This window comes from Mytilus edulis, chromosome 13, assembly GCF_963676685.1.
Source record: "Mytilus edulis chromosome 13, xbMytEdul2.2, whole genome shotgun sequence".
Taxonomy (NCBI): domain Eukaryota; kingdom Metazoa; phylum Mollusca; class Bivalvia; order Mytilida; family Mytilidae; genus Mytilus; species Mytilus edulis.
The window spans coordinates 21,022,459-21,048,027 of record NC_092356.1 but is presented as its reverse complement, the minus strand read 5'-3'; the positions used below and the strand labels follow the sequence as shown (position 1 = coordinate 21,048,027).

General features: G+C 31.0%; 1 protein-coding gene across 1 annotated transcript; it reads left to right on the top strand.

The window, feature by feature from the left end:
• The first annotated feature begins 10,949 nt into the window (after positions 1-10,949).
• LOC139500043 (sialin-like) lies at positions 10,950-25,199 on the top strand. The gene is made up of 11 exons (XM_071288752.1): positions 10,950-11,177; positions 13,756-13,958; positions 15,498-15,731; positions 16,954-17,041; positions 18,294-18,389; positions 19,174-19,304; positions 20,265-20,414; positions 20,966-21,098; positions 21,812-21,962; positions 22,484-22,574; positions 24,835-25,199. Exons 1-11 carry the CDS (start codon positions 11,156-11,158, stop codon positions 25,009-25,011), a joined length of 1,476 nt encoding a protein of 491 aa, XP_071144853.1. The 5' UTR covers positions 10,950-11,155; the 3' UTR covers positions 25,012-25,199.
• The last annotated feature ends 370 nt before the right edge of the window (positions 25,200-25,569 follow it).

Below are 25,569 nucleotides of genomic sequence, written 5' to 3'. Positions count from 1 at the left end.
TTTCGTTGATCCAAAATTAAATCTACCAAATGAACTGGATGAGTAGTTATCCAGAACACAACACACATATACAACAGAAAAAATATGATTTACAAATACCAACGTTAAACCATTTGACAAAATCCGACGACAACAACAAACACAACATCAAAACCCTATTTACCCATATAAACTATTTACAAAAATTTGAATATTTGAAATTCTAAGGCTTTTCTATCTCAAGAATAGTTCATACATTAGCTGTATTTGGCAAAACTATAGGAATGTTTGGTCCCAAATGCTCTTCAATTTCGTAATTTATTTGGCCTTTACCATTTTTGATTCGAGCGTCTCTGATGAGTCTTTTGTAGACACGCGCGTCTGGCGTAAATATATAATTTCAATCCTGGTATCTATGATGAGTTTATTCATACATGTTTTCACATATTTTGTTAGGTTTTATTCAGTTATGATTCCAGAAAATTAAAGAGGTTGGTTTTACAGAGAGGTATCTAGGACAGTCGAATGCCAACGGTCAGTGTTGTGTTTCAAGGTTCATTTATTGGTCTTAATACTTTTTTAAAATGTTTGATTCCCAATTGTACACTTTGCATTTCTCTTGTTTCTATGTAGCAGCAAGCGAACAGCGCCTGCATTCGGAGTTAATATTTCCCAGTTGATATTCAAGGGTTTGTATTTCCAATTAGTATTTCCTCTATAGAAGGTTGCTACTCACGCACACGAAAGTTATTAAACCAAGAGTTTTAAGCTGAAATCATCCCTTTAAAACTTTATGTACGGACGACATCATAAGTTGGTTGACCGTTATCACAGCTGACGACGGACATTTCAATTCCATCCCCTTTTTCTCCGAATGTCACCTTAAGTTTCTCTTTATGCTTATCATTGGGTTAAATTTGTGCTTCCATGAGCATCAGGGCGTATGCCACATGTGGAAAAGGATATGTTTTTCTTTCCAAGTTGGATATGACGGTTTTAGTTTATGAATGTCCCTTTATTATCTTTCTTATCTCTTTTTGAAAAAGGACCTTCCATCAGCAGTACCATTAAAACCCACTGTTGCACTTAGGATGACTATATTTGTACAGAACTATAAAATGGTAACAAAATTGTGTAGAATCCCCAAAAATATCTGAACCATCAAGTTACAATATTGCTGGGAATAATCATGGGGAATGCAATGTTTCCAAGAAAAATGCAACACCATTTTATATACTAGTAACATGATCAAATTGACTATCTCATAAAAACACAGTTACACACCGAAAGGCCACATTTGAGAGTTTCTAATCATCAAAGCAAAATACCTTGGTAACACCTTTTTCAACAACAGGCCATGGAATTCTCATAATTAACAACGCCATTGTCAAAGCCTTGCATTATAAAATCATGCTGTATACCATAACTCACAATACTATTGCAATGAAACCTATGACCTTTACCTGGTTCCACAGCCAATCATTCACCAGACATTCATATATTACTGTAAAAATATAGACCCATAACAGACTACTGTAATTAAAAAGCTTTTGTCATTCACGGTAATTATGGTAATGTAATGTGGAACTCATGACTTCCATTGAACTTTCTCAGCTCACAGTAAGACATTGATTCGAATCAACAGCCTTTAGACGTCTAGATCAGTTTGTACGTATTTAAATGTGTTTTTGTTAATGTTCTTTTTGGACAAGTCACACTTAATTTTCTGTTTGTGTTGCGGCAACTGTTATATATTCATCGACGTGCTGATGTAATACCGGTCGTCATACATTGTATATGTGTGTCAATGTCAATTGTACATTCTTTTAATTTCAATATCATATATATCTTTTTAAAATTGAGAATGGAAATGGGGAATGTGTCAAAGAGACAACAACATATATAAGATATCCTGCATTCTTTTTGATATATCTTATATGATTAAAAAAATAAAATAATTGAAGTCTCTTGTTAACTTTATAAGATAAATAAGTTATCTTATATTTAGTATATAAGATATATATTTTTTTTTTCGGTCATACATACTTTATTTTTATAAGTAGTACGTAGGTACTGTCATGTATTTGTTTTCGTTAATCACGTGTGTTATTTATTTGTTAACATCAACACGTTTTTAACCTGTAATGTTAGTGGTTTTCCTTTTGATGTAATTTGTCGCATTGTATCTACAATTCCCCGAATTATACAATTCTACGAATTTTACATCTATTCTATGTACAAGTACACACCCGTGATATCGCGGGTCCGTGACTGAATTAAAGTATATAACTATGCCTAACCCTTTTTTAGTAATTGGTATTGTCATCTGATAAAGTCATGTCGATTATTAGATACACAGTTTTCTCTGCTTTCAAATCTTTCTGTTTGAACCCGTCGACCTGGAACTTATCAATTATTTGAAATATTAATTATTTGAAAAAACAAAAGGTCCAGGCTATCCAGGAATGGGGTATTTTTTAATCAACAGCATGGTCCTATATTAGTTATCTTAGAAAGTCTTGCTGATTGCTGAATAAAGCTACAATAGGGAACAATTTGACAATGATTGAATTTAGTAGTGTCAGCCCTTTGATTATGACCCGTGTATATATCAAAATCCTAAATACACCGTTTGGTGGTGCGCCTGTCAAATGCGGAACGTACAGATAAGGTAATAGCTAACAGGTGAATATACTATTGGTATCGGTATCGGATTAGACCCGGAACTTGTTAATTATTGGCAATATTAATTATGTGGAAAACAAAAGGGTCTAGATCTGGAGTGGTGTAATTTTTAATCTACACCATTGTCCTATATTAGTTATATATAGAGTTGAATTCTTTGATTTGTCGTTTTTACCCGATGACGGCTGACAAATTGGACCTCGTAATTTTAGTATTATAGATAGTAAGATTTGGCTCGAGTTCTTGTTCTTGTCGTTTTTTATACATTGAAGTCAATCTATAACGTATTCATTCGGAGTTCTGCCGTTAGCTGAAAAGCATGCTACGTACAATTGCATTACTTTGTATACTATGACTGACAATCTTTCGAAGACGAAAAAGAACTTCTTCTGCATATGTGTATCAGTGTATATTCAACTGCGTTAACTTAGTTAAAAACTCAGAAGCTACATTTCCTAGTTTGCCTGTCAAAGTATCTGAAGCAGTTACCACGTAAAAAAACACCACATCATCAAATTAACAACTTTCGACTGTTAAGTTTTACGTTGATTTTAAAATCTCGTCTTTGAAAAAAGTTAGTGTCGGCCACCTAATTAAGTTGAAGACAGAATGATCCATTAAACTCAAGAGTGACGGAAACTAGGTTATATCTAACTTTGTTTCTGAAGTCCTTCTTCGCCTTTCTACTCAAACTGCAGAAACGGTTATCAAAAGAGGATTTTATTTACCTAAATTTAATTTTCTGGACTTATTTCTTGAAGTTAAACAACAGGAATAAGCTTATCTCAGCTGGTTGGAGGACGGTTCGTTAGAACGAGAGTAGTGATCTAGCATCAAATTCAGATTACGAGAAAACACTAATACAAGCAAAAAAACCACGCCATCAAAAACTATCAAGGTGAAATAAAATTATACCAAAGCATATTACAAGCATTGAGCTACTGTTTCCAGTCCTCATGCTAATTCGTAAGATATGATTCAGCAACAGTACATCCAGCCGCACTTAATGAATAAGCTTCGCCAATAGAAGACTGCCTACAATATGTGCGATGAATGTGACCATCTTGGACACTAGAGGACACACTGTACTAAAAAAGCGGTTTACACCACTGTCAATCCAGCAATGATAAATCAAAGATAAAATACATTATTGTAGACCAATTTCTTTTCCATGGTCACATTAGACATATCTTTTGAACATGTTAAGCATTTGGATAAAAATGACTTAAGTTGCTAAAGACTTCTAAATTTGCATATCTAAAATATAGCTTTTTAGGTGACACATTGGGACTTCCACCTTCTTTGACATTTGCACTAACAAATTTCAAAATACTGATTTTGTGAATGAACTTTCGAGGAGTCGATATGTGTATAAAGTACCATTCATGTCTTAATTTTGTAGTTAATCCATTAGGTGTTGCAATTCCAAAGTCAGAGATAAAGAGATTTATATCATGTGTATCTTAATTGAATTAATACGTTTTGAACAAGTACACTTCGAAAATTTCAAAGTTGCACAATAGCTTTAATTTAACGATTTAAAAAAAGATATATTACATATTCACTGTGACTTGATGGAGAGTTGTCTCATTTACACACGATGCACTCGTTCCACATCTCATATCTATGTAAGTTTGAATTAAAATCTGAATATTTTCGTTTTGTTAATTGTCAAGGTTAACATCTATATTGAGCAAACATTTTCAATGTTTTATTGATTTTAATCTTTCGGTTTGTGTTCAGCTCCTTTCATCTTACAGAGTGTTTATGACATAAGGTTGTATATTGGCATGAAAACGGTACACATATGGTGCTTTGTCCTAGTGATGGTTAAGTTGTGATAGAAGGTTATTTAGAACGTCAATATATATGGCTAAATTTGTGAAGTGCTCTTTATAATTAGCTGGTTTCGCGATAAAATAAAATAAAATCTATTTTTTATTAAGTTTAGTGACTGAAATGGCTCTAATTGATAAGGATTCGGTACGTTTATACTTGAACGCAGATAAAAATTAACAATGCTTAAGAGTTACTTGGCACTATTGGGAAGAGAAACAAAAACGTTATATAAGTATTCGTCAGTTCGCACACTATTCATATTTTCGGTACCGAAAGTCCAGGGACGGTAGATTTATTCCTTTTACTGAGTGCGTATTAGAAGAGTTTAGATTTGTGTCAGACAGTTAGACAAATCTAAACAGAAGAATATCATAGTGATACGATACCCTACTTAGTGGTGCATTCAGACGCCTATAATATAGGAGCAGGTGATTTTACTGTACATTTGAATGACAAAGTTTTTCATTCAACATGGAGTAAATAAGTCAAAAACATGGATTTCAGATGTCGAGAAATTAGATATATTCTCATCGAAATCTTTTATAAAAATCAGTGATGTGTAATGGGACATGGATACTGAAAGAATAAGTTGTGCCCGAATGAAGGAGTTATTGTACATCTATCATGCATAAAATATTCCTAGATCAGAAGTCTGTAACATGTGTAAGGCAAACTTTCTCTCTAAAAGGATAAAAGACATAGATAACTTTCAAACATCTTCATACTAATTTTTTTAATTCATTGATGATTCATTTGGTCCTTATATATACCGTTGACAGGTTTACTAATTTCACCTATACGAAATTGAAGAAATTTAGAGATAAGTCAATTGAAGAGCATAAAATATGTACTCCCTGGTTTCAGGCAATGTATTGGTTTTTGCACTTGCAGTACAAAAACGCATAACTTTAGTTTTTAAACAAACTGATTTTAATTTTTCAAATGATTTTATGAGCTATTTTATTACCAATTGTGTTCAGAATTTAACAAAAATCCAAATCAAAACGTGTCAATTTGGGACTAAAAACTACATTCTTCCAAAGCATAAATTAACATATAATAGTCATTTGCCAAGCTTAATATTTTGTTATGATATAAAACATACACCATAATTAAAACCGATATAACTTGCAAACATATCCGGAATGGGTCTTGCAAGATAGAAGCGAATGAAAACCACATAAATTCATGTATAAAAAACCCACCTATGTGTCCGTGCTCCTGGCAGTGTGCCAAATCGTTTGAATTTTTATTTGTATTGATCATAACACAATGGGTGGGTTCCAGCTGACATTACTCTAAAAAATCAACAACCCCATTTAATATGCTTCTGGGTAATTCTTAAAAGGCACAAAAAGTTGGATTTTCCCTTGGTTTCATTATGAATTTACATAATTATGCAAATGAGACTGTTACTAAAAATAGATACGATTCTCGGAGAAATTTAAAAGTAGTCAAATTCTTTTATTTTATGTCAATGATTAAGATGATGTACAAAAATTTGTCAAGTTGTCATTGTCGATTTGGACGATTTTCTGAATATTGCATGGTTTTCTGGCTGATTCGCTCTTAAATAAAAAAGAAAATTTGGCATCCTAAAGTGAAGCTATTAAAGCATTTACACAAACATTAGGATTAGATTGGATAGTTCCTATGATTAGTTTAAATGATAAAAGTATGAACCAATCAGAACTCTGTTAAGCTGATAGTACAAAAATGGATGATTTCATCTTTACAGATCTTGAAAAAATACCCAGAAGAAACATGGAATTTCAACATTAAATATCAGACGTTAATATATTTTCCTTTTGCTAAGAATATACTTACTCAATGGGACAACACGAATTTCATTTTTGGAATATAGCTTGAGGTTTTATTCTGTATATAGCCACAAAGCAAAGAACGATGTATTGTGTATTGTGAGGAGTAAGGTAGGTAATAATAATATATATTAACACCTACTATTCAGTACTCATTTATGTTGACATGTCCACTCTTTAATTTATTGTTTTGTTTTAATTTAACGTTTTGCTCAATGCTCTTCAACTTTGTACTTGTTTTGCTTTATAACTATTTTAATATGAGCGTCATTGATGAGTCTGATGTAGACGAAACGCGCGTCTGGCGTATTAAATTATAATCCTTTGATAACTATTTGCAGATTTCTGTGAATGGTAGTGGGTCATCAAAAATTCTTTCGACATACCAGTTATTAAACAAATTAGCCAAATGAATTAAAGAATTATGTCTACATTCAAGATTTGAAAACACTCAGAAAAATTAAAAGACATGGTGCGCTTTTGATATTGCTTATAGAAAGTTTTATTTTGATGTTTTGTTATATCTAATTCATCTGATATTATGTAAAAAACAGAAATCTGCATCTGTATTTTGAAGAGCTTGAAATGCTATTAGCTGGTCACATAAATTAGCAGAAAATCACCGATCCAAAATTCTTTTTTATTAACACCACTTAAAAAATAGTTCTAAGGTAATTTAAACATTATATTTTGCATTAGAAAGAGCATATCGGATTTTATTTTGTGTACAAAAAACATGGAATCACACTAAACTCGTAATCAATCGAAACGTTTCATGCTTTATGTGAAGCAGGATCTTCTTATCTTTCCGGAGCACATGTGATAACCACAAAGGTTTTGTGGCTAGTTTTCTATTTTTTGTTTTCTAAACTAATTCTTTTTTGGTATTTGAATTTGAAAAGTTCAGATATAAAGTTTTCTTCTTCTGATAAGAACTTATTTATTGAAAAGAGTAAGACTGGCCAATACAGACATAACAGATAATAAAGCACGCGTTTCTCTTGACTACTACTTGTACTACAAGTCCATTACTGATCATTCTGTTACAAGATTTAACAAGCTATCATACCGGTATCAATCAATGTTTAAGAAATAACTTTTTAGAACAGAAAATTTACGAAAACAAAACCGCACATGTATTCAGAAGAAGTACACATTACATCTGTAACAATGTCACTGTAAAACATCCATGACAACCAAGCAATAGTTTATTGAATTTAATGATTTATCAAGCATCGTTCTCTTGTATGTTGCCGAAAGTGGGTCTTTGATATATGTTTTACGGTCCATTGGATCGTATCAAATCTCCATATTTGTTTTTACCACGCACACATTTTACTTAAAACAAATATAATTCTAATTATGTTTAATAGGATTAAAAATCTTTCGGTGAACATTTATATTTCTTGGATATGAAATCATAATATATACATTGAAACTTGAATCAACATATATATACACTAATATATATATTGATTTTTATTAGTGCCTATGAAAATAACAATGCAAAATGTACAAGTCAATTTGAGTAAATGTATTACAAGGATAAAATATTTATATCAAGATATCAGAACATAACATTGCCTAAAGAGGTTAAAAGAAAAATTACAGAAATACCTAACTCCATGGAAAATTCAAATTGGAAAGTCTGTTATCAAATTGTAAAATGCAAAATCTCAAACACATTAAAGGAAAGGAAAAAACTGTTATTTTCGTCTTGGAATAGACATTTCCTAATCAACTTTAAACACACTATTAAGCATGAGAATATTTGGTGTTTACTTATTGACAAATTTGTTAAACTTTGTTTTTATAGTGATCAAGATTATAACACAATGTTGACTGCTGTTCCCCTTTTTTTGACAATTGTAACTATAATGTCTGTGTTTTTGTTCACACATCTGTGTCAACATAATAAAATCTTATGCGATTGTCATACAAGTTAGAGGTTTAGCCAGCTATAAAACCAGGTACATGTATAATCCACAATTTTATACATAATAAAATGCAAGTATCAAGGGAAGAATATGACAGTTGTTATCCATTCGTTTGATGTGTTTTAGTTTTTAATTTTGCCATTTGATGAGGAAATCTCCAGTTTGAATTTTCCTCGGAGTTCAATATTTGTGTTAATTTTCCTTTAACTATGCAAATCTTTAAATAAAAGTAGCTTCATCGTGCTGGCTACTATCAAGGTTAAATCGGATGCAGATAAACTTTTTCATTCTTCCTTTAAACAATATTTATACATACTTTACCATGTTCACATGCTAAATAGTGTGTCAAAATTTAATTGTTAGGTAATTTATAAATTTAACATATGGATAACGGAAATTTGTAATGTTAAAGTCACATCCTGGAATGGAAAACTTGACAATAACAAGACCATTATCATAAGATTGTTTCTACGTGTACTATTAAATCTGTGTTGATATACATGATAAATGCATTAACACATTTAATTATAACCAAGGTTTAGGTTATTAATAATTCATACTTTGAGGATGCTATTTTAGATTCTACAAAATGAAAGACAATGTGTTATTACTACAATAATTTATCAAAAATGCATGTCATTAGAAATTTGAAACGAAGTGATGTTTGAAATATCGAGGAAACGGGAAGTTATAAAGAACATTAAGACATTCTGACAGCTTGAATTTAATGATAACTGACAATGATACTATTTCATGCATTTAAAAAAAATGTTAACTGACAATAACATGAATAACACTTCATACTTCTAACATTGTCTAATGTTTCCATATTATCTTTGTCAATTCTATCAAACAACGTTTTATTTATGAGACTTTTATTCTATTGAATAATATATAAACATATTTAAGCATACACACATGTTTTAAAAATCAGTGGCTTCCCCTTTTTGAATATAAAATTTAAATTACGCTATGTCAAGTCTATCAATATTAAGAATAAAATTGAGAATGCGAATGGGGAATCTGCCAAATCGACAACAACCTGAACCCGACATTGACACAAAAAAATAAAGTCTTAGTTTTATTATGCAGTTTATAATCTGACTTTAATGTGAATTGTCATGCAAACAAAACATAAACACATGTACAATGATTTATAACATAAAAGTCATTGATGGATGAAATTAATGTGCATGTATTAAATTTTAGCCAAATTAACATTGCCTATGGTCTATGATAGTTACTAAAACAGAGTGACGAAAAAGCAAAGATGACAAGAACAGGTTTTAAGTGGGAAAAACTGGAAACGCTGTAGAAAAAAAGACAAAGTTATGATTAATCAAAGCATCATATAAAAAACTAAAACTGAGTCACACGAACCCATAAAAATTCGGTGATTATATCAGGTTATCTGCAGGAAGGGTAACGAGATCCTGTTTCACGTATGACACTAGTCGTTTTGCTCATGTAAGTACGAGGATAATTCAATTCGATAGGCTACATTGGTGGAAAAGGCCAGGTGTGTGGATACGACAAATGGAACATATTCATCGTCATCTGTTAAATAAAAACTGAAAACCAAATTTCAAAGGTAAAATGAATTTAGTTTACAATTGCTGCTTAAACCAGATATAAGAGGAATTGGAAAAAAGTAACACATCAATTAAATCTAAGTTTCCCCATAGATGATATCATCATGGCATTGAAGCTAACAAATCATTAGGACAATAAACTAAAACTTTTCAAAATATTTCTGCATTACCATTTTATCTGTTCTTTAATCCTCTCTTCTCCTTTCTCGTTCTATTGTAATACAGGTAGTCTGTCTGTTGACGGGTATATATTTAGAAAATGTGACACTCAATCGCACATAAGTTAGAACCTTTTGCAAATATAGAATAAATCTAAAAATCCTCCACATTTATCATAGTATCTGAAGTTAATAAAACCTTTATCAACTTAAACACCTTGAAAACTGCGTCTAACATAAACATTGACATCTACATCTACATCGATATACAACCATTAAGACTGTAGATTGTGTAGAACATACGCCTTCAGCGTAACCATCATCGCCAATATATCGTCGTAATGCCACCACCGATCTTCAGCATAATGATAAATGCGCGTTAGCCTCAGAAAATTCCACCTCAGCGTGACAATCGAGGTTCGGAGTACCATCGCAGTTGGGAGTCCTACATATATACTTGATACATGTATTATAATGATTATTTTGTGGTTAAAACATAAATAATACAAAATATTTAAAAATGAAATTTTAAAAGCCAAGCAAATTAATTTCTAAAAAATATATCAAGTGTGTTGATTTCAGTTTGATACCAAAAACCTATTGATATGACATGAAAGAGAACCGACAGTCAAATGTTTCAATGCCTTATTAAAATAAGAAATAAAGAAAACAATGTCAGATATCGAAAATGATATGCATTATTACCAAAATGTTTAAATATTAGTACAATGAATTGTTGATTAGAAACCAGTGCGCAATGAAACAACAAAAAAAAAATAAAGGTTCAACAGACAACACCATCCCTAAAGAAAATAAATGAGAGAAACAAACACAAACATCTTAACGACATATCCCGTATCAGTCGCTTGCAGTTGTATCACGCTCGAGGAAATGATTTAAACTGTAATGTGCTAATATATAAAAAATAAACTACATCTTATGACAATTGTCAAGTGGAGTTTGGGGTTAAACAATGGTTTTAACAGGAACATAATAATTATCTTTACTTTTAAAGATACATTAATCACGGCCAGTTGGATATAATTACAGTGATAATTAATTACATAATATTTCAAAAGAGAAAATGTTGTATTATATAAATAAGTCTCTTTGGTTTTACGTTTTAATTCTTATATGGAATATTCATGATGGAATCTTCCAAGCAAGGTAAGAGTATAAAATAGGAATTACATTGAAATTCACAAATGTGCGCTTTGAATAATATCAAAATAAAACATCAAAATTGTAATAGTAATAGTGAAATTGAAAACGGTTCCATTAACTCTTTCCTTTTGGGATATTTAAGCAAAGAAGGAAATTATGGAGACACGAACACATTCCAAAAGAAAGGACAAAATTTTATATTCACAATTATATGCGTAACACAATATGTATTTGTTTTAAAGAACGAGCTATTCATATAACATTAACGGTACCAATTTTCCTGCACCAGATGCGCATACTAAGTTTAAGGTTGATTGGATAATTACGAAATTATACATATAATATGAATGAAAAATAAAATTAAACGATGTAGGGCAAACGTACTTTGTTAATTTTAAGTTACCATATTGATATGTTTTATTTTTATGAGAGCCTTTTCAATATCACCAAGGAGGCCCGAAAAAATCATCATACAAGTATTATAATTTTCAACAACCCCTCAGCACCTGATCTACATAGAATCACTTTATACACATTATTTGTTATTTGTTCGTGAATACACAAGCAATGTAGGATAAGTTGAAATGCAAATGAGACAACTTTAAAAACTTCGACATTAAACATCACATACTGAAAAGTTAGTTATTAAATACCCTGACATGACAAAAAAAATCGTTCAAACATAAAATGGCTTGATTTAGAACCAAAACATAACAAAACACAAATTGACAGACATGAAATGGCGTATACCAATAAACAACATGCTCCCGCCTTGGAACAGTCACATACAGAATGTGAAGAGGTCAAACATCTTTGTAACGCTCACCTATCCTTCAAGCCATACGATGTTATGTTTATTATGATGACATTGTTAATGTTTCTCAGTACTTATTACATAAATTTCATTTGTGTTGTTCCTTTTACGTTATCACAAATATCGAAATGGTCAAATCGGACAAAACATGGCATTTCAGCATTGACGTTTTTGACATCATAGATATAAGCGACGCCTTTGCACAAACAGATATTTTTCGCACAATACCGTCATTGTAATATACATCTTGCAGCAAAATGTATTTATTTGGTTGAGCCTCAGCTCATATCTAAATGATAGTTATGAAATCTAACATCTAGAATACATGAACAGTTTTTGAAGTTTTGGAGAAAATTAAATAAAACCGGTAGATTAATTAAATGAATAATAATAATTAATTGCAGACAACCGTATAACAGGTTATTTTCGGGGGTGTAAATTTTTGCGATTATCATTGAATAAGGTATACGAAATATTTTGGCGGTTATTTTTTTGGCGGTTTTTTTTTTGGGGGGGGGGGGGGATTAACAACTCTTATCTATACCTCTGCATGTACACTTTTAAATTGTCTGAATTTATTTTAGCGATTTTGTTTAATCCTCGAAAATAAGCGAAAATTACACCCTGCGAAATAACCTGATATACGGTAATATATTTATAAAAACCAGAAGGATATTAGTTTGGGGTTTGAAGGTGTCGTATTGAAGAAGCAAATTAAATGCGTATTTAGCATATATTGCACCTTTTTAGATTTTTACATGTCCAGCTTAGTAGTAGAAGCTGCAGAACTTAAAAAAAATGTTTAAATTTTGAACAGAGATTTTTTTTAATTGTGACGTTATATAACCTCTTAGTATTTATGTTAACATTGATGATACAAAATTATTCTAATAAAAGCGTCTTGTTTTGGGAACTAAAAGGGAACCATTTGAATCAAAAGAATGGAAATTTGAATAGTATTTTTATTTCCTTCCCATGCTTTATCAGTGTCAAATTATTGTTATCGAAAACCAGTGCAACATACGATACACTTACACAGCAGAGTGATACAAGGCAACATAATTTTTATGGGTTACATACACACCTTTGATATTTTGTATTTCTTCCTATATTAATAAAAAACAAAATTAAAGATGATGACAGGGAATCGATATAATTAAATAAAATATTAATAAAATCAATGTCTTAATGACTTAATCCTGTTATGGACGACAAGACTTACTGCTAAACTTAACTTGAGTGAAATATCTGACATATCTCTCATACATTTGATGCATTGAAGTTTGTGGTTATCTACATGTTATTCAAGCTCCGTCATCAATAACAACTTGACGCTATTTTATATTCAAATGTGATGAAAATTACGTTAAGTACAGTCAATCAATCAGTTTGTGCAGCACATTTGCAATGTCAGGTATTTAAATTGATACTTTATCCGGTTAAAGGTAGATAATTCTAGTTAAATCATGCAACAACCGCCCATTGTAAATATGGATTAATCGTCAAACACTAACTTCTAAAACTGCTATCGCCGCGATATAGCATTCTTATACCGAGGCAGCGTAAAGCAAACATAAATTATGCAATAACTCTTTATCATGTTTATAAATCAAGTTGAAAGTGCAGATATCTCGTATTTGTTGGACATGATCATTGCAAAGAGGCACAAAAAGTGAGTTAAACGGTAACGTTGTCAAATAGTTAGAGGGAAACTCACAGTTTAGATATTTGACCATTATCATTTTGCTATTTCTTTTGCTTTTTTAGATGTACCATGTATCTTCTCTCAACGTTGGATACTTTCATATTTTGTTTTTATCGGCATCACGTTACAAAATGCTTTACGATCCAATTTGAGTGTGGCCATAGTATGCATGGTGAAAACTGGTAACATTTCTTCGGAATCTCGTGTAAACAATAGTTTCCCGGAGCACTGCAAGTTACACATAGATGGCCAAATTCCTATTGAGGTACTGTCTTAATTTATAGCTAAGTGATTTGTGACTCTACACATATTGTTATTTAATTGTCACTTAAAGGGGCACTAGTTATGAGATACATACAAATTTAAAGTATGATTTGTTTTTGTTCAATCAATAATAAAAGTGAAATAGTGAAATAATAATTCGCTTTTAGCAGTCAAAATGGTTCAATTTTGTCAAATAAAGCTAAATGATATTGATAATGACTTATTCACTTGCAATTGAATAAGTCGACCTCATTAAATTCGTATTCATGTGAACTTTAATTTAAACCCTTAACTAGAGATGGACACCGCATGCTTTGTACGCGTACTGTTTTTTTTTTAAAGGAAAGGAATATCAACATTGAAAGTAAAACAAAGGTAAATCATTTGATGACTGATTCGATCCAATAAAAATCTTTCTTCTACATGTAAAAACGACGAGAAACATATATTTTTAATCTATAAAATGAAATTTAACAGACCTATAAAAATTCAAATGCACGTGTTGGCTTACTCTATTTATATATACTCATTAGTATATTTTATGTTTACATCGCTTACATGCTCATCTGAGGTCAACTCGATATTTAATTAGATGGAGTCTAGACTAAAATACACACGAAACGAAACTACATATTATTGACCCTATACTCTGTAAACTGTTTATTTCACACTTTTGATAGTTTGGATAAATGTTTTACATTGTTATAAAAAAAAAATGAAAATTTGAGTCAAATCGTTGACCATGAATTTGACAGCTTATGTCCCTTTAATGACAATAGTAAATAACAATAAATAAAATATCTTTATGTAATGTTTCAATTCGACAGATATACTGCCAATTAACATTGAAAAATGTAAAAAAATATCATATTTCACCGATGTTAAATGGATTTGCCATATTTACCATAACAACAAAAAATAGGAAAAGTATTAGCATATTATTTGATAATCTCATATATCATGTATATAAGTTGTTATAAAGTTTTAATAGAATTTAAATCAAATACAATGGGACAATCAAACTGATAAATCGAAAATAAACTGACAACGCCGTGTCTAAAAAATAAAAAACCAAACAGACAAATAATGGTACAAAAGTCGCAACATAGACAACTAAAGACTAAAAACACAAACACCCACCAAAACCTGGGGGTGATCTCATGTGCTCATAAAGGGAAAGCAGATCCTTCTCCACATCTGACATCCATGGCAAATGATAGGGTTACCGAATTTTAGAAACGATCTAATTTGAAAACTTGAAACATTTTTGAAAATAATATAATGGTGGCTAGATAAGACTATTTTGCCATGTAAACATGAGTCGTAAATGCGAAAACATGAAACGGTTTCACTTTCCGTTTCCTACTTTAAGCTGAAGTTAAGACACTTGTATTTTTGGTATTTTGTGTCACGTTTTATCAACTAAATGATCTATTATGAACTAGTTTACTATGGAAGGTCATTACCATTACTTGAAACTTCCAGTTTTGGGCAGTACATGTAGTAGTACTTTATTGGCTAAATCTTTTTATTTTTCCAGAATGCAGAATTTGATTGGGACAAATCGACTCAAGCAAAATTACTGTCCTCCTTTTTCTATGGATATATATGCACACAAATTATTGGAGGATGGTTGTCAGATACATATGGTGGAAGACGAGTTTTTGGCATTGCTTTGATAATATCTGGTATTTGCTCACTTTTGACACCAGTTTGTGCCAGAACATCAGTGTATGCAGTATTTGTAGCACGTGTTATCCTAGGACTTTCTTCAGTGAGTATAAATACATAGTATGCTCTTTAGCTTCGTACTTTACTTTGTTAATTCAATCGTAACTGATGAGTCTTGTTTTTAGATGAAATGTGCGTCTGCCTTACAACATTAAAAGACCGGTATCTTTACCGAGTTCTTTTTATGCCCAACCTACGATAGTAGAGGGGCATTATGTTTCTGGTCGGTGCGTCCGTTCGTTCGTTCTTCCGTCCGTCCCCTCGTTTGTTCGTTCGTTTGTTCAATCGTCTGTCCCGCTTCAGGTTAAAGTTTTTGGTTAAGGTAGTTTTTGATGAAGATGAAGTTCAATCAACTTGAAACTTAGTACATATGTTCTCAATGATATGATTTTTGTAATTGTAATGCCAAATTAGAGCTTTTACCCAAATTTTACGGTTCACTGAACATAGAAAATGATAGTGCGAGTGATGCATCCGTGTTCTGGCAACACATTCTTGTCATTCATTCATTGCAAATGAAGTATACCGTGATATTATGTTCAAATTAAAAAAACATAGTTGTTGTAGAGTTTTACACAGATATCAAAATTAAGAGGTTATATAAAACAATATTATTTTTTTTTATCAAAGTTAACAAATTCAGAATAAATACGAAAAATCAGACGCTGCTCAATATATCCGTTCAATTAATCCATGGTAAATAGAAGTGTAGGTAGTAGATATGTTAAACTATACTTCAGTTATATTAGTTTTTTGAGCAATCATCGGCATTATAGATTGTCAAAATCTAATAATATTTCAACAAACGAAGCATGTTTCTTTTAGTCCATATATATTCTCAGTTTCCAATGATCACGATTGTATTCTATTTTCAGGCTTCTTTATTTTTCTTGTTATTACTTTATTGCTTAGTGTTATGGAAAAAGTAGCGGAAGCAGCTTAACCTTCTGTATAATGTCAGTTCGTAAAATATTGTAATAGCATTCTTGTTTCAAAATCTTTAGTTTTTCATGTTTATAAATAATTTGGTTGATGTTTGTTTACAGTGTCGACATTTAAGAATCAATTCTTTTTGTCGGTTTATGTTGTATATATACCTCGATTGACATTTTCGTATTAAATATATAAAGGTTAATACACTCTCCCAATATATAGCTTTTTATTTAAAAGTTATGATGTTTTTGTCCTTGTTTGACTAATTATTTTGATTGCATATACTATATTTCGTTTTAATTCTTTGATCAATAACTTTAGTTTATTTACAGGGAGTTGTTCTTCCTTCTGGCAATTCAATTATTGGTCGCTGGGCACCTCTTTTTGAAAAGAGCAAACTGACGTCTTTTGCATGCTTAGGTAAGAAACATGTTTGTGTACATGTATTATGAGCTTGTATACTTAATTCAAAGTCTCATTGCGTTAAAAAAGATCTTTTGTTGTGTGTATATCCCAAAAATTTCCTAGATTCCGTTTGTGAATGTTCCATGCAGGACTTTTAGTTATAATTACATAAAAGGCCGCTGTAGTTCTATTTTTGTAATCTTTTTTTACCCGAACAATAATAAACAATAGTAATTTTTATAATAAGCGATTTAAATTACTGTACAACTTGGTATTTGGGACGACCATCATCTTCTGGTATTATATTGCAACTATTCTGAAATCACAGTGAGATATTGGTCTTTTTATTTATTTTTTATAAAATACTCATCCAAAAACTAAGATTTTTTATAAATGTAATTTGTTGTCCTATTTAGGTGAATTTTCACCCAAAATTACAAAAGGTAAAGCTTATTTTCAAAACTGTTATAGGTTTTTAATGAAACTACTGTCATACTCTTATCTTTTATTCTGCATTACAACAACAAAATACAAAAATAAAATAAAGTAATAAAATCAATGTTTGTATTTGAATAATGGTTTTTAAGTTAAAACATGTAAAAAAACTATCTCATATAACATAAAAACTGAATCCAATAATAAGTTAACAGTCAATACGTAATGGAGCATTATCTACTATTAAGACAATCATTTGAAATCTATCTTTCTGTTTCAAGTATCAATAACAATTGAATGTTTTGAAATAATACCTCGATATAAGATTTCAGTTTGACCCAAATTTTGTCAAGATAAGTCCCAAAACATCTGCGATGCATTACGAATTTACAAGTCAATTATTTAACCCCATTTATTACTTATTTTAGTGATCTTCAATTTAAACTCTCAGTTTGAGATTATTAAATCATGAACTAGGCGTGTTCAGCTATCAAAAGTTAAGAATGTCAACATTAAAAGAGAAAGATTGACGAAAAATACTCCTGACTGATTAAATCTACAGAAATTATTCCTTCACAAGTACAAAACGACGATTGACAAATATTTCAATCTATAGTAATTGCACATGTTTGCCTTGCTGTGATGGTTTGATGTATCTCCATCAAAGTCACAATTTGTAAAGGTACACTATTTAAGGTCAATGTACGGTCGTCAATACGGAGTCTTGACTCCCACCGAATGTTGTTTATATACGACTCTGCTTTCTTAAGAAATAGAAAATAAGGATTCCGATTTGAAGCCATTTTTAAAAACTGAGTAACTCTGTTTTCAGGAGTGGCATTTGGTATTGTGGTATCATTTATAACATCTGGTTACCTTTGTAAGCATGGCTTTGACAATGGATGGGGATCCATATTCTACTTAACAGGTAAGTAATGTTTTAATTTTATTATTGTTTTGTTTTACACGGATGCAACATGTGGAGCAGGATCTGCTTATACTTCCAGAGCAGAGTTTGATTGTCCCTCTGGTATCTTTCGCTCCTCTGTATGCACTGTACATTTATTGATATTTCATTTTAAACCCCACATATAATCATTTTTCCATACAAATTCTTAACTATTGTTAAAAAAACCAATGTAAAGAACATCAAAATTGATCGATCATTGCATAACAATAAACCGAATATTACACCAATTGTCTAACATAGTCAAAGGGCAAAACACTGGCTACTGGATTTGCTTTAAAGCAATAGAAAATAAAGAGCTACAGTAGTCAAATAGATTGGCATGGTTGTAATAGAATAAAGAACACACATGGTTTACGTCAATGATAAATTTACCTTTAAGTGAAATAGAAAAAGAGCTTACATATTTGCATTGTCAAAAACTGCTGAATGCCTTGCAATACTAGATTTTGTAAGGACAAGGGCATAAAATAACGAATAACAACAAACATCATGATTGCGCTTCCTAATTATAAACTTTCACATGACCATGTAGTGAGATAAACTAGTATTTGAGAACTAAACTTAGTCAACAGATTTTTAACCGATATTCAAATCTGATGACTCGACTAAAAAGAAAAGTTAAAGAAACAAATTCTAAGGTAATCGTGTGATCTTCAACCGTAGTTGGCTGCTACTATACATGCACCATCTTTCATGTGTTTCCATGTTGCCAATCCTAAACCTATTTGATGTATAATTACAGGTGGATTAACCATTTTATGGGCTGTGGCATGGTTTTTAATTGCTCGTGATACACCAGACCAAAATCAATGGATTTCCAAAGAAGAATTAAATTATATCAAATCAAACATACAATTTGACACAAGCAAAAGAGTAATATTTTTATTCGTCATTATTTGTTCATTTTCCAAATGTAAATTCAATCAGTTATGTTGTTTTTTCTAGACTGTTGTTTTTCATTTCGTCGTTTTTCTATTTTGCCATACGGTTTTCGATTTTTGTTTGACTGATGATTTCTGTATTTTCTTTCGGTATCTTCTGCTTTTATTGTATTAGTAAGCTGTCAGATTATATGATAAAGATAAACTCATCATAGATACCAGGACTAAATTTAGTATATACGCCAGACGCGCGTTTCGTCTACAAAAGTCTACATCAGCGACGCTCGAATCCAAAAAAGATAAAACGGCCAAATAAAGTACGAAGTTGAAGAGCATTGAGGACCAAAATTCCTAAAGTTTTGCCAAATACAGCTAAGGTAATCTATGCCTGAGGTAGAAAAGCCTTAGTATTTCAAAAAATTCAAAAATTTGTAAACAGTAAATTTATAAATATAACCATATCAATGACAATTCATGTCAGCACAAAATTGCTGACTACTGGGCGTTTGATACCCTCGGGGAAATAAATCTCCACCAGCAGTGGCATCGACCCAGTGATTGTAAATAAACGCATCATAGATACCAGGACTAAATTTAGTATATACGCCAGACTCGCCTTTCATCTACAAAGGACTCATCAGTGATAACATCGTTGAAATTGAACATAATCTTGTTTCAGTTATTTGAATAGTCTTTCGATATATATATGTTATACTTGGTTTTATCTGAGTAAAATATGCACTTGAAAGAAACTCAAAACCATGCAGGTGATGGAATAGACAGAAGTATGGTCATAACAGATTTTAAAAAATGCGAGAGAGAAACCAAATCCGGGTTACAAATCCTAGGTATAGGACATTTTTAGAAAAAACTCTCATTAAGAAATCTAATTGTTCTTATAAGAATTTCTATTTCTCAAAGCCGTTTTGATTATATACGTTTTTCTTTTCAGACTGCTGTTGTTCCGTGGTGTCAGATAGCGACAAATCCTGCATTTCTTGCAATACTCGTAGCTCACTTTTGTGTAAACTGGGTATTATATGCATTAGTAACAAGTATTCCAATTTTTATGAAGACAGTTTTAAAATATGATATAAAAAGTGTGAGTATTTTAAAATTCTTATCTAAATGTAAGCGAAAAATAATTGAAACGTTTTTGTGTATTTGTACGTTTTTCATAATATTCTTTATATATTAAGCTGTGTTTATTTTCAAACTTGACATGCAAAAGTTAAAAAAAACTAAACTGCACTTGGAAATTATCTTTAGAATAGTAAAACAAAACTATGAGCTCGGTTGAATATTTCAAGCAATAATTTATTTTCTGAATTTCTTGGTACGGACTTCTTGTAACTTTGTCATGTATCTTCAAACATTTTTAGGATTTTTTGAAGCTGACTTTGTCAATATTATCATTGCAGTTGTGAAACTATTATGGTAAATACCACACGTTTTCGATGTTTTTTTTTTTTTTGTTTTTTTTGTTTCTATCTTAGTCTATAACAAAGCCGTAAAATAACAAATTATTTAGCGCTAATGCATATCTTATTTCGTATTTTATTTGTATAGCAATGCATATTTTAATCAGAGCTTTTTGTTTAATCAAAATTTTCTTAGAATTTTTATATTAAATTACTATGGTTTGCATTTCAGAATGGAGCTTTATCGTCATTGCCTTTTGCTTGCCAAGTAACAACTGGATTCTTACTCAGCCAATTAGTAGATTTCCTGCGTAAAAGAAGTTTAATTTCGACTACACTTATAAGACGCTTATGTTCCTGTCTAGGTAAAAAGTAATATATAGATCGTAATCATATCTATAATACTAATTTTGTATGTGTACAGGATTTTATTAAGAAATAATTATGTTTCATAAAAAACCTCGTACTTTTGACTAGATGACAACCATCTATTTTGAGAGACGTTCCTAAATTAATTTTCATTTCATAATGAAAATGCTTTACTCATGAACGCACTATACTAAGTCACGAATACGGTAACAGTTTTTCACCTGTTCGGTTGATTGATTTAATTTTGTCAGTTTTAATGGATTTTCTTTTTTTCTTATTTTGCCTCAAAATTCCATATTTTTTTTTATACTTTTTTGCCGTGAACAACGTAACAACAATGAATAGGAATAGAAACGAAACCTTTGATAACATGATATGGCTGTAGCAGAAACATGTATTTATCGTTGCATAAAAATTGAATGATTCCTAATTGATTTTTAGAGTGGTAAAGTGTTGATCGTGCGCACTGTCTTTTGTAGGCACTTTATATTTCACTTCTGATGACTACTCTTATTTAAAACAGAGGACAAAAACGCTATAGCAAATGCAGTTTCTATTTAAGTCACATTAGCTGTTAATCTTATTTTTTCCTTTCGTGATATTTTGTGATATGCTTTTAGTAAATGACAAATCAAATATTGAAGTCAGTTTTAAATTACGATAGTTAAAATAGTTTTCTGTCATTCTAATGTTTGCAATATTTTCTCAGGTTTTGTTGGAAGTGGAGTGTTTCTTATAGGAACTGGTTTTACATCATGTGAGGATCGTGAAATTGCTGTGGTTTTGTTGTCTCTAGCTTTTCTGTTTGCTGGTTTTCATAATGCTGGATGCCTTGTTAACAATATTGATATAGGTCAAAAGTAAGTATGAAAATTGTTTATATAGCTTTTACTCTTATGAACATGTTCAATCTGTAGCTTTCAAAAATTATAAATATCTGCAACCTGTGTAAACACTATAAATGACGTAAACAAAATATGGCTGTCTTCATATGAACAAGAACTTCTACAGATCGGAAACGTGTAAATAAATTTTCAGTGTTTCATTTATATCTTCTAGATTTATGAGATATGAACATCGGTAAACTAATATTGCCTCTAGTTAAGACTTCAATCTCTGTGTTTTGTGTACTGCTGTTTGTCTGTTGGCCTTTAACCCGAGATCAGTTGTCAGTTTATGTTTTATGAGTGAGAATGTCCCTTCGGTATCTTTCGTTCCCTTCAACATAAAAGATTATATTATACAGAAAAAAATTAATTTATCTTAACACTTATGATAATCCAAGAACAAAAACAATAAATGACTAAAGCATAAACAAGTAGCTGACAAGTAACAAGTTGCAAGAGATGTTTTTTGTAACAAAGTTTACATGCACCTACAGGTATGCGGGTACCTTATTTGGGCTGACCAATACACTGGCTACTGTTCCTGGCATGGTGGCACCAATTGTAACAAGTATATTAACACCAAATGTAAGTAGTATGATATCAATTATGCATGACTTATTACAAAAAGGTAGTAATCTGAAAATAAATACCAATGTTTTGTTAATTTAATACGTATATCCAAATATTTTTCACGATTGTATTATAAGTGCTAGATAGATAGTCGTAACTGGCTCGTAACTAAAAATGGCAATTTCTGCTAAACTGTCGTTGTAATGAACTAATCAATAAAGCTTTTCTTAAAGCCGGACAATACATAGAGACTAACATACCTTAAGGGAGCTATGTCAATCATTGCCAATTAAGATGGAAGTCAACAAACAAGCGGGACTTAAAGTAAAACATAATATATAAAATCACCATTTGTTACCAAATCAACATTTTGCATTGTAGATATTTGATTGTAATTAAAAAAAAATTCATCGAAAGTTTTGTTGTGACAAAATTTAAAAAATATCTTGTGTGTGTGTATTTTGTTGTGTTGGATTATGTTGGTGTATGTAATGTATCTATTTTTTTCTGTAATTAGTTAATACTTTTTATCATGTATATCTATTAGATAGTCATTTCATATAATTTACTGTTTGCAAAAGTATAAATTATTCTAAATAATCAGGATGTTCTTATCCCAAGCAGAAAACCCTAGCTTTTTTGAACTTTTGACCCTCAGTGCTGTTCTACTTTTTACTTGATTTGGCTTTCGAACTTTTGTAACTGGGTGTCACCTGTTAGTCTTGTATGGACGAAATGCACTTCTGGCGCATTACATTTTAAACCTGGTGCCTTTTGTTAGCTATAATTCGTGTGTTTCTTTGTCAAATATGTTCTCCTATTTATTTGCATTGTAGTCCTTTAATGTTATGTTGTCATTTAAATGATATATTTAACATTGTCATTAAAGCGGGATGTCACAAAACCAGCTTCAATCGACCATTTTTTTCTTTTAAAAAATGTCCTGAACCAAGTTAGGAACATGGCCATTGTTATATTATAGTTCGTTTCTGTGTGTGTATTATTTTAACGTTGTGTTTCTGTTTTGTCGTTTGTTTCCTCTTATATTTGAGTGTGAATTCAAATTACTATAAGACGTGTCACGGTACTTTTCTATCCCAAATTCATGTATTTAGTTTTGAAGTTATATTAGTTATTCCCGTCGGATTTTGTCTGATGCTTAGTTCGTTTCTGTGTGTGTTACATTTTAATGGTGTGTCGTTGTTCTCCTCTTATATTTAATGCATTTACCTCAGTTTTAGTTTTCAACCCGGATTTGTTTTTTTCTATCGATTTATGAGTTTCGGACAGCGGTAGACTACTGTTGTCTTAATTTATAGTACTTATAATTTGAAAAGAGAGTTCTCTGCCCAAATGTAAATTATACGTCAATTTTAATATTTAAACTTTAAACACTCTTTGCTTGGACAAAAATACTGCACTACTCCAAAATGTTTTCCAAAAAACATGAAAAAGTAGCAAAAACACACAAAAATGTATGTCAAATAGTTTTTCGATTGTTATAAAGGATACTACAAATAAAGTCATATTCATTATACCCTAAACACAAAAATGCAACAGTGAATGTCAACATGTGGATCGTGCATAGACCACTTCTATTGCAATGGTGTAAATATATATGTTAAGCAGTCTTAGAACTTTCATTTTGTGTCTAATTGTTTGTTTTAACTGTCGTTTAATGTACATCTTTTCGAATCAAACTTTAAGAAATGTTCAGTTTTTGTTTAGAGGTTTCTGGATTCGATATACAGTGCATATATACATAGAAAGACGTTTAACGTATTAAGGATGTACTCGGGTGAGGTTTTGGAATTTGTGTCAAATGTTCGGACTCCTTGGTGTTTTTCCATACAATACAATGCAAAATATTTTGCCCCATAACACCCATTAAATTTTTCATATAAGATTTAATAGCTCATGAAAGGTCATTTACCAAAATTTTAGAAGATTCTTGATTTTCTTTCTTTTGTTTTGAGACCCAAATAATACCAATGCAAATATAAAGTAAAAGTCAGAATCAGCCTTTTCCCGCCATATTTTAAATCTCAAATATCTCGAAAAGGAGGTCCATGACCTATCAATATGTTTAGCTTATCTTTATCCTTAATTGATGCTCTACCAGCTTATAGTATCAATTTTAATTTCTTAATTTCTTAATTTTTACCTACCTCACCTAAGTACATCCTTAACACACTGAGAAAGTTTATATAAGATTTTTGTAATGTGTAATATTTTTTAGTATTAGGGGTGTCATTGACAATAATTTATTTTTTAGGATACAGCAGAAGAATGGAGACACATGTTTTATGTGTGTGCTGGAGTATGCCTGCTTGGAATTGTTGTTTTTGGATGCTTGGCAAGTGGAGAAGTTCAAGAATGGGCCAAAGAGGAAATTGAAGTTAAAGTTGAAAAACCAAAAAATATTGATAAAAATGAAAATACAAAATTTTAAAGTTAAAAACAGTTCATAATGCAAGCAAGTTTTTATTTCAAGATAATGCTGTTTGAAATACTGCATTAACATTGCTTTATTGACAAGCAAATATGAATATTTGGTTTAAGGCCAAGGATGAAGATCGTGTGAAAATGTATGACAGACTGTTGCACTGGCCCACAATGAAACTATCAATATAGAAAAAATATCTATAAAACAGGAGATTTGTATCCATGTTTACGATTTATAAGGTTACATTCAATTATTGCTATACATTTGTTTTCATTTGTTTGTTTTGAGATTGTGACTCAGTGATGACTGCTGTACCCATATTATGACAATGCTACCTTTTGTGTCGGTTTTGATCAAGCATCGTTGTAGATGTAATTTAATTTGATGCGACTGTCACACATGTGAGAGGTTTAGTGCTATAAAACCAGGTTCAATCCACCACATTTGAAAATGCCTGTACCAAGTCAGAAATATGACAGTTAATGTCAATTCGTTTGATGTGTTTTATCATTTGATTTTGCCATTTGATTAGGGACTTTCCGTTTTGAATTTTCCTCGGAGTTC

Coding starts and splice junctions, on each gene's coding strand:
- LOC139500043 (XM_071288752.1), top strand. CDS start 11,156: ATGATGGAATCTTCCAAGCAAG. Junction 11,178..13,755: donor GATGGAATCTTCCAAGCAAG/GTAAGAGTATAA, acceptor TTGCTTTTTTAG/ATGTACCATGTATCTTCTCT. Junction 15,732..16,953: donor TTATCCTAGGACTTTCTTCA/GTGAGTATAAAT, acceptor GTTTATTTACAG/GGAGTTGTTCTTCCTTCTGG.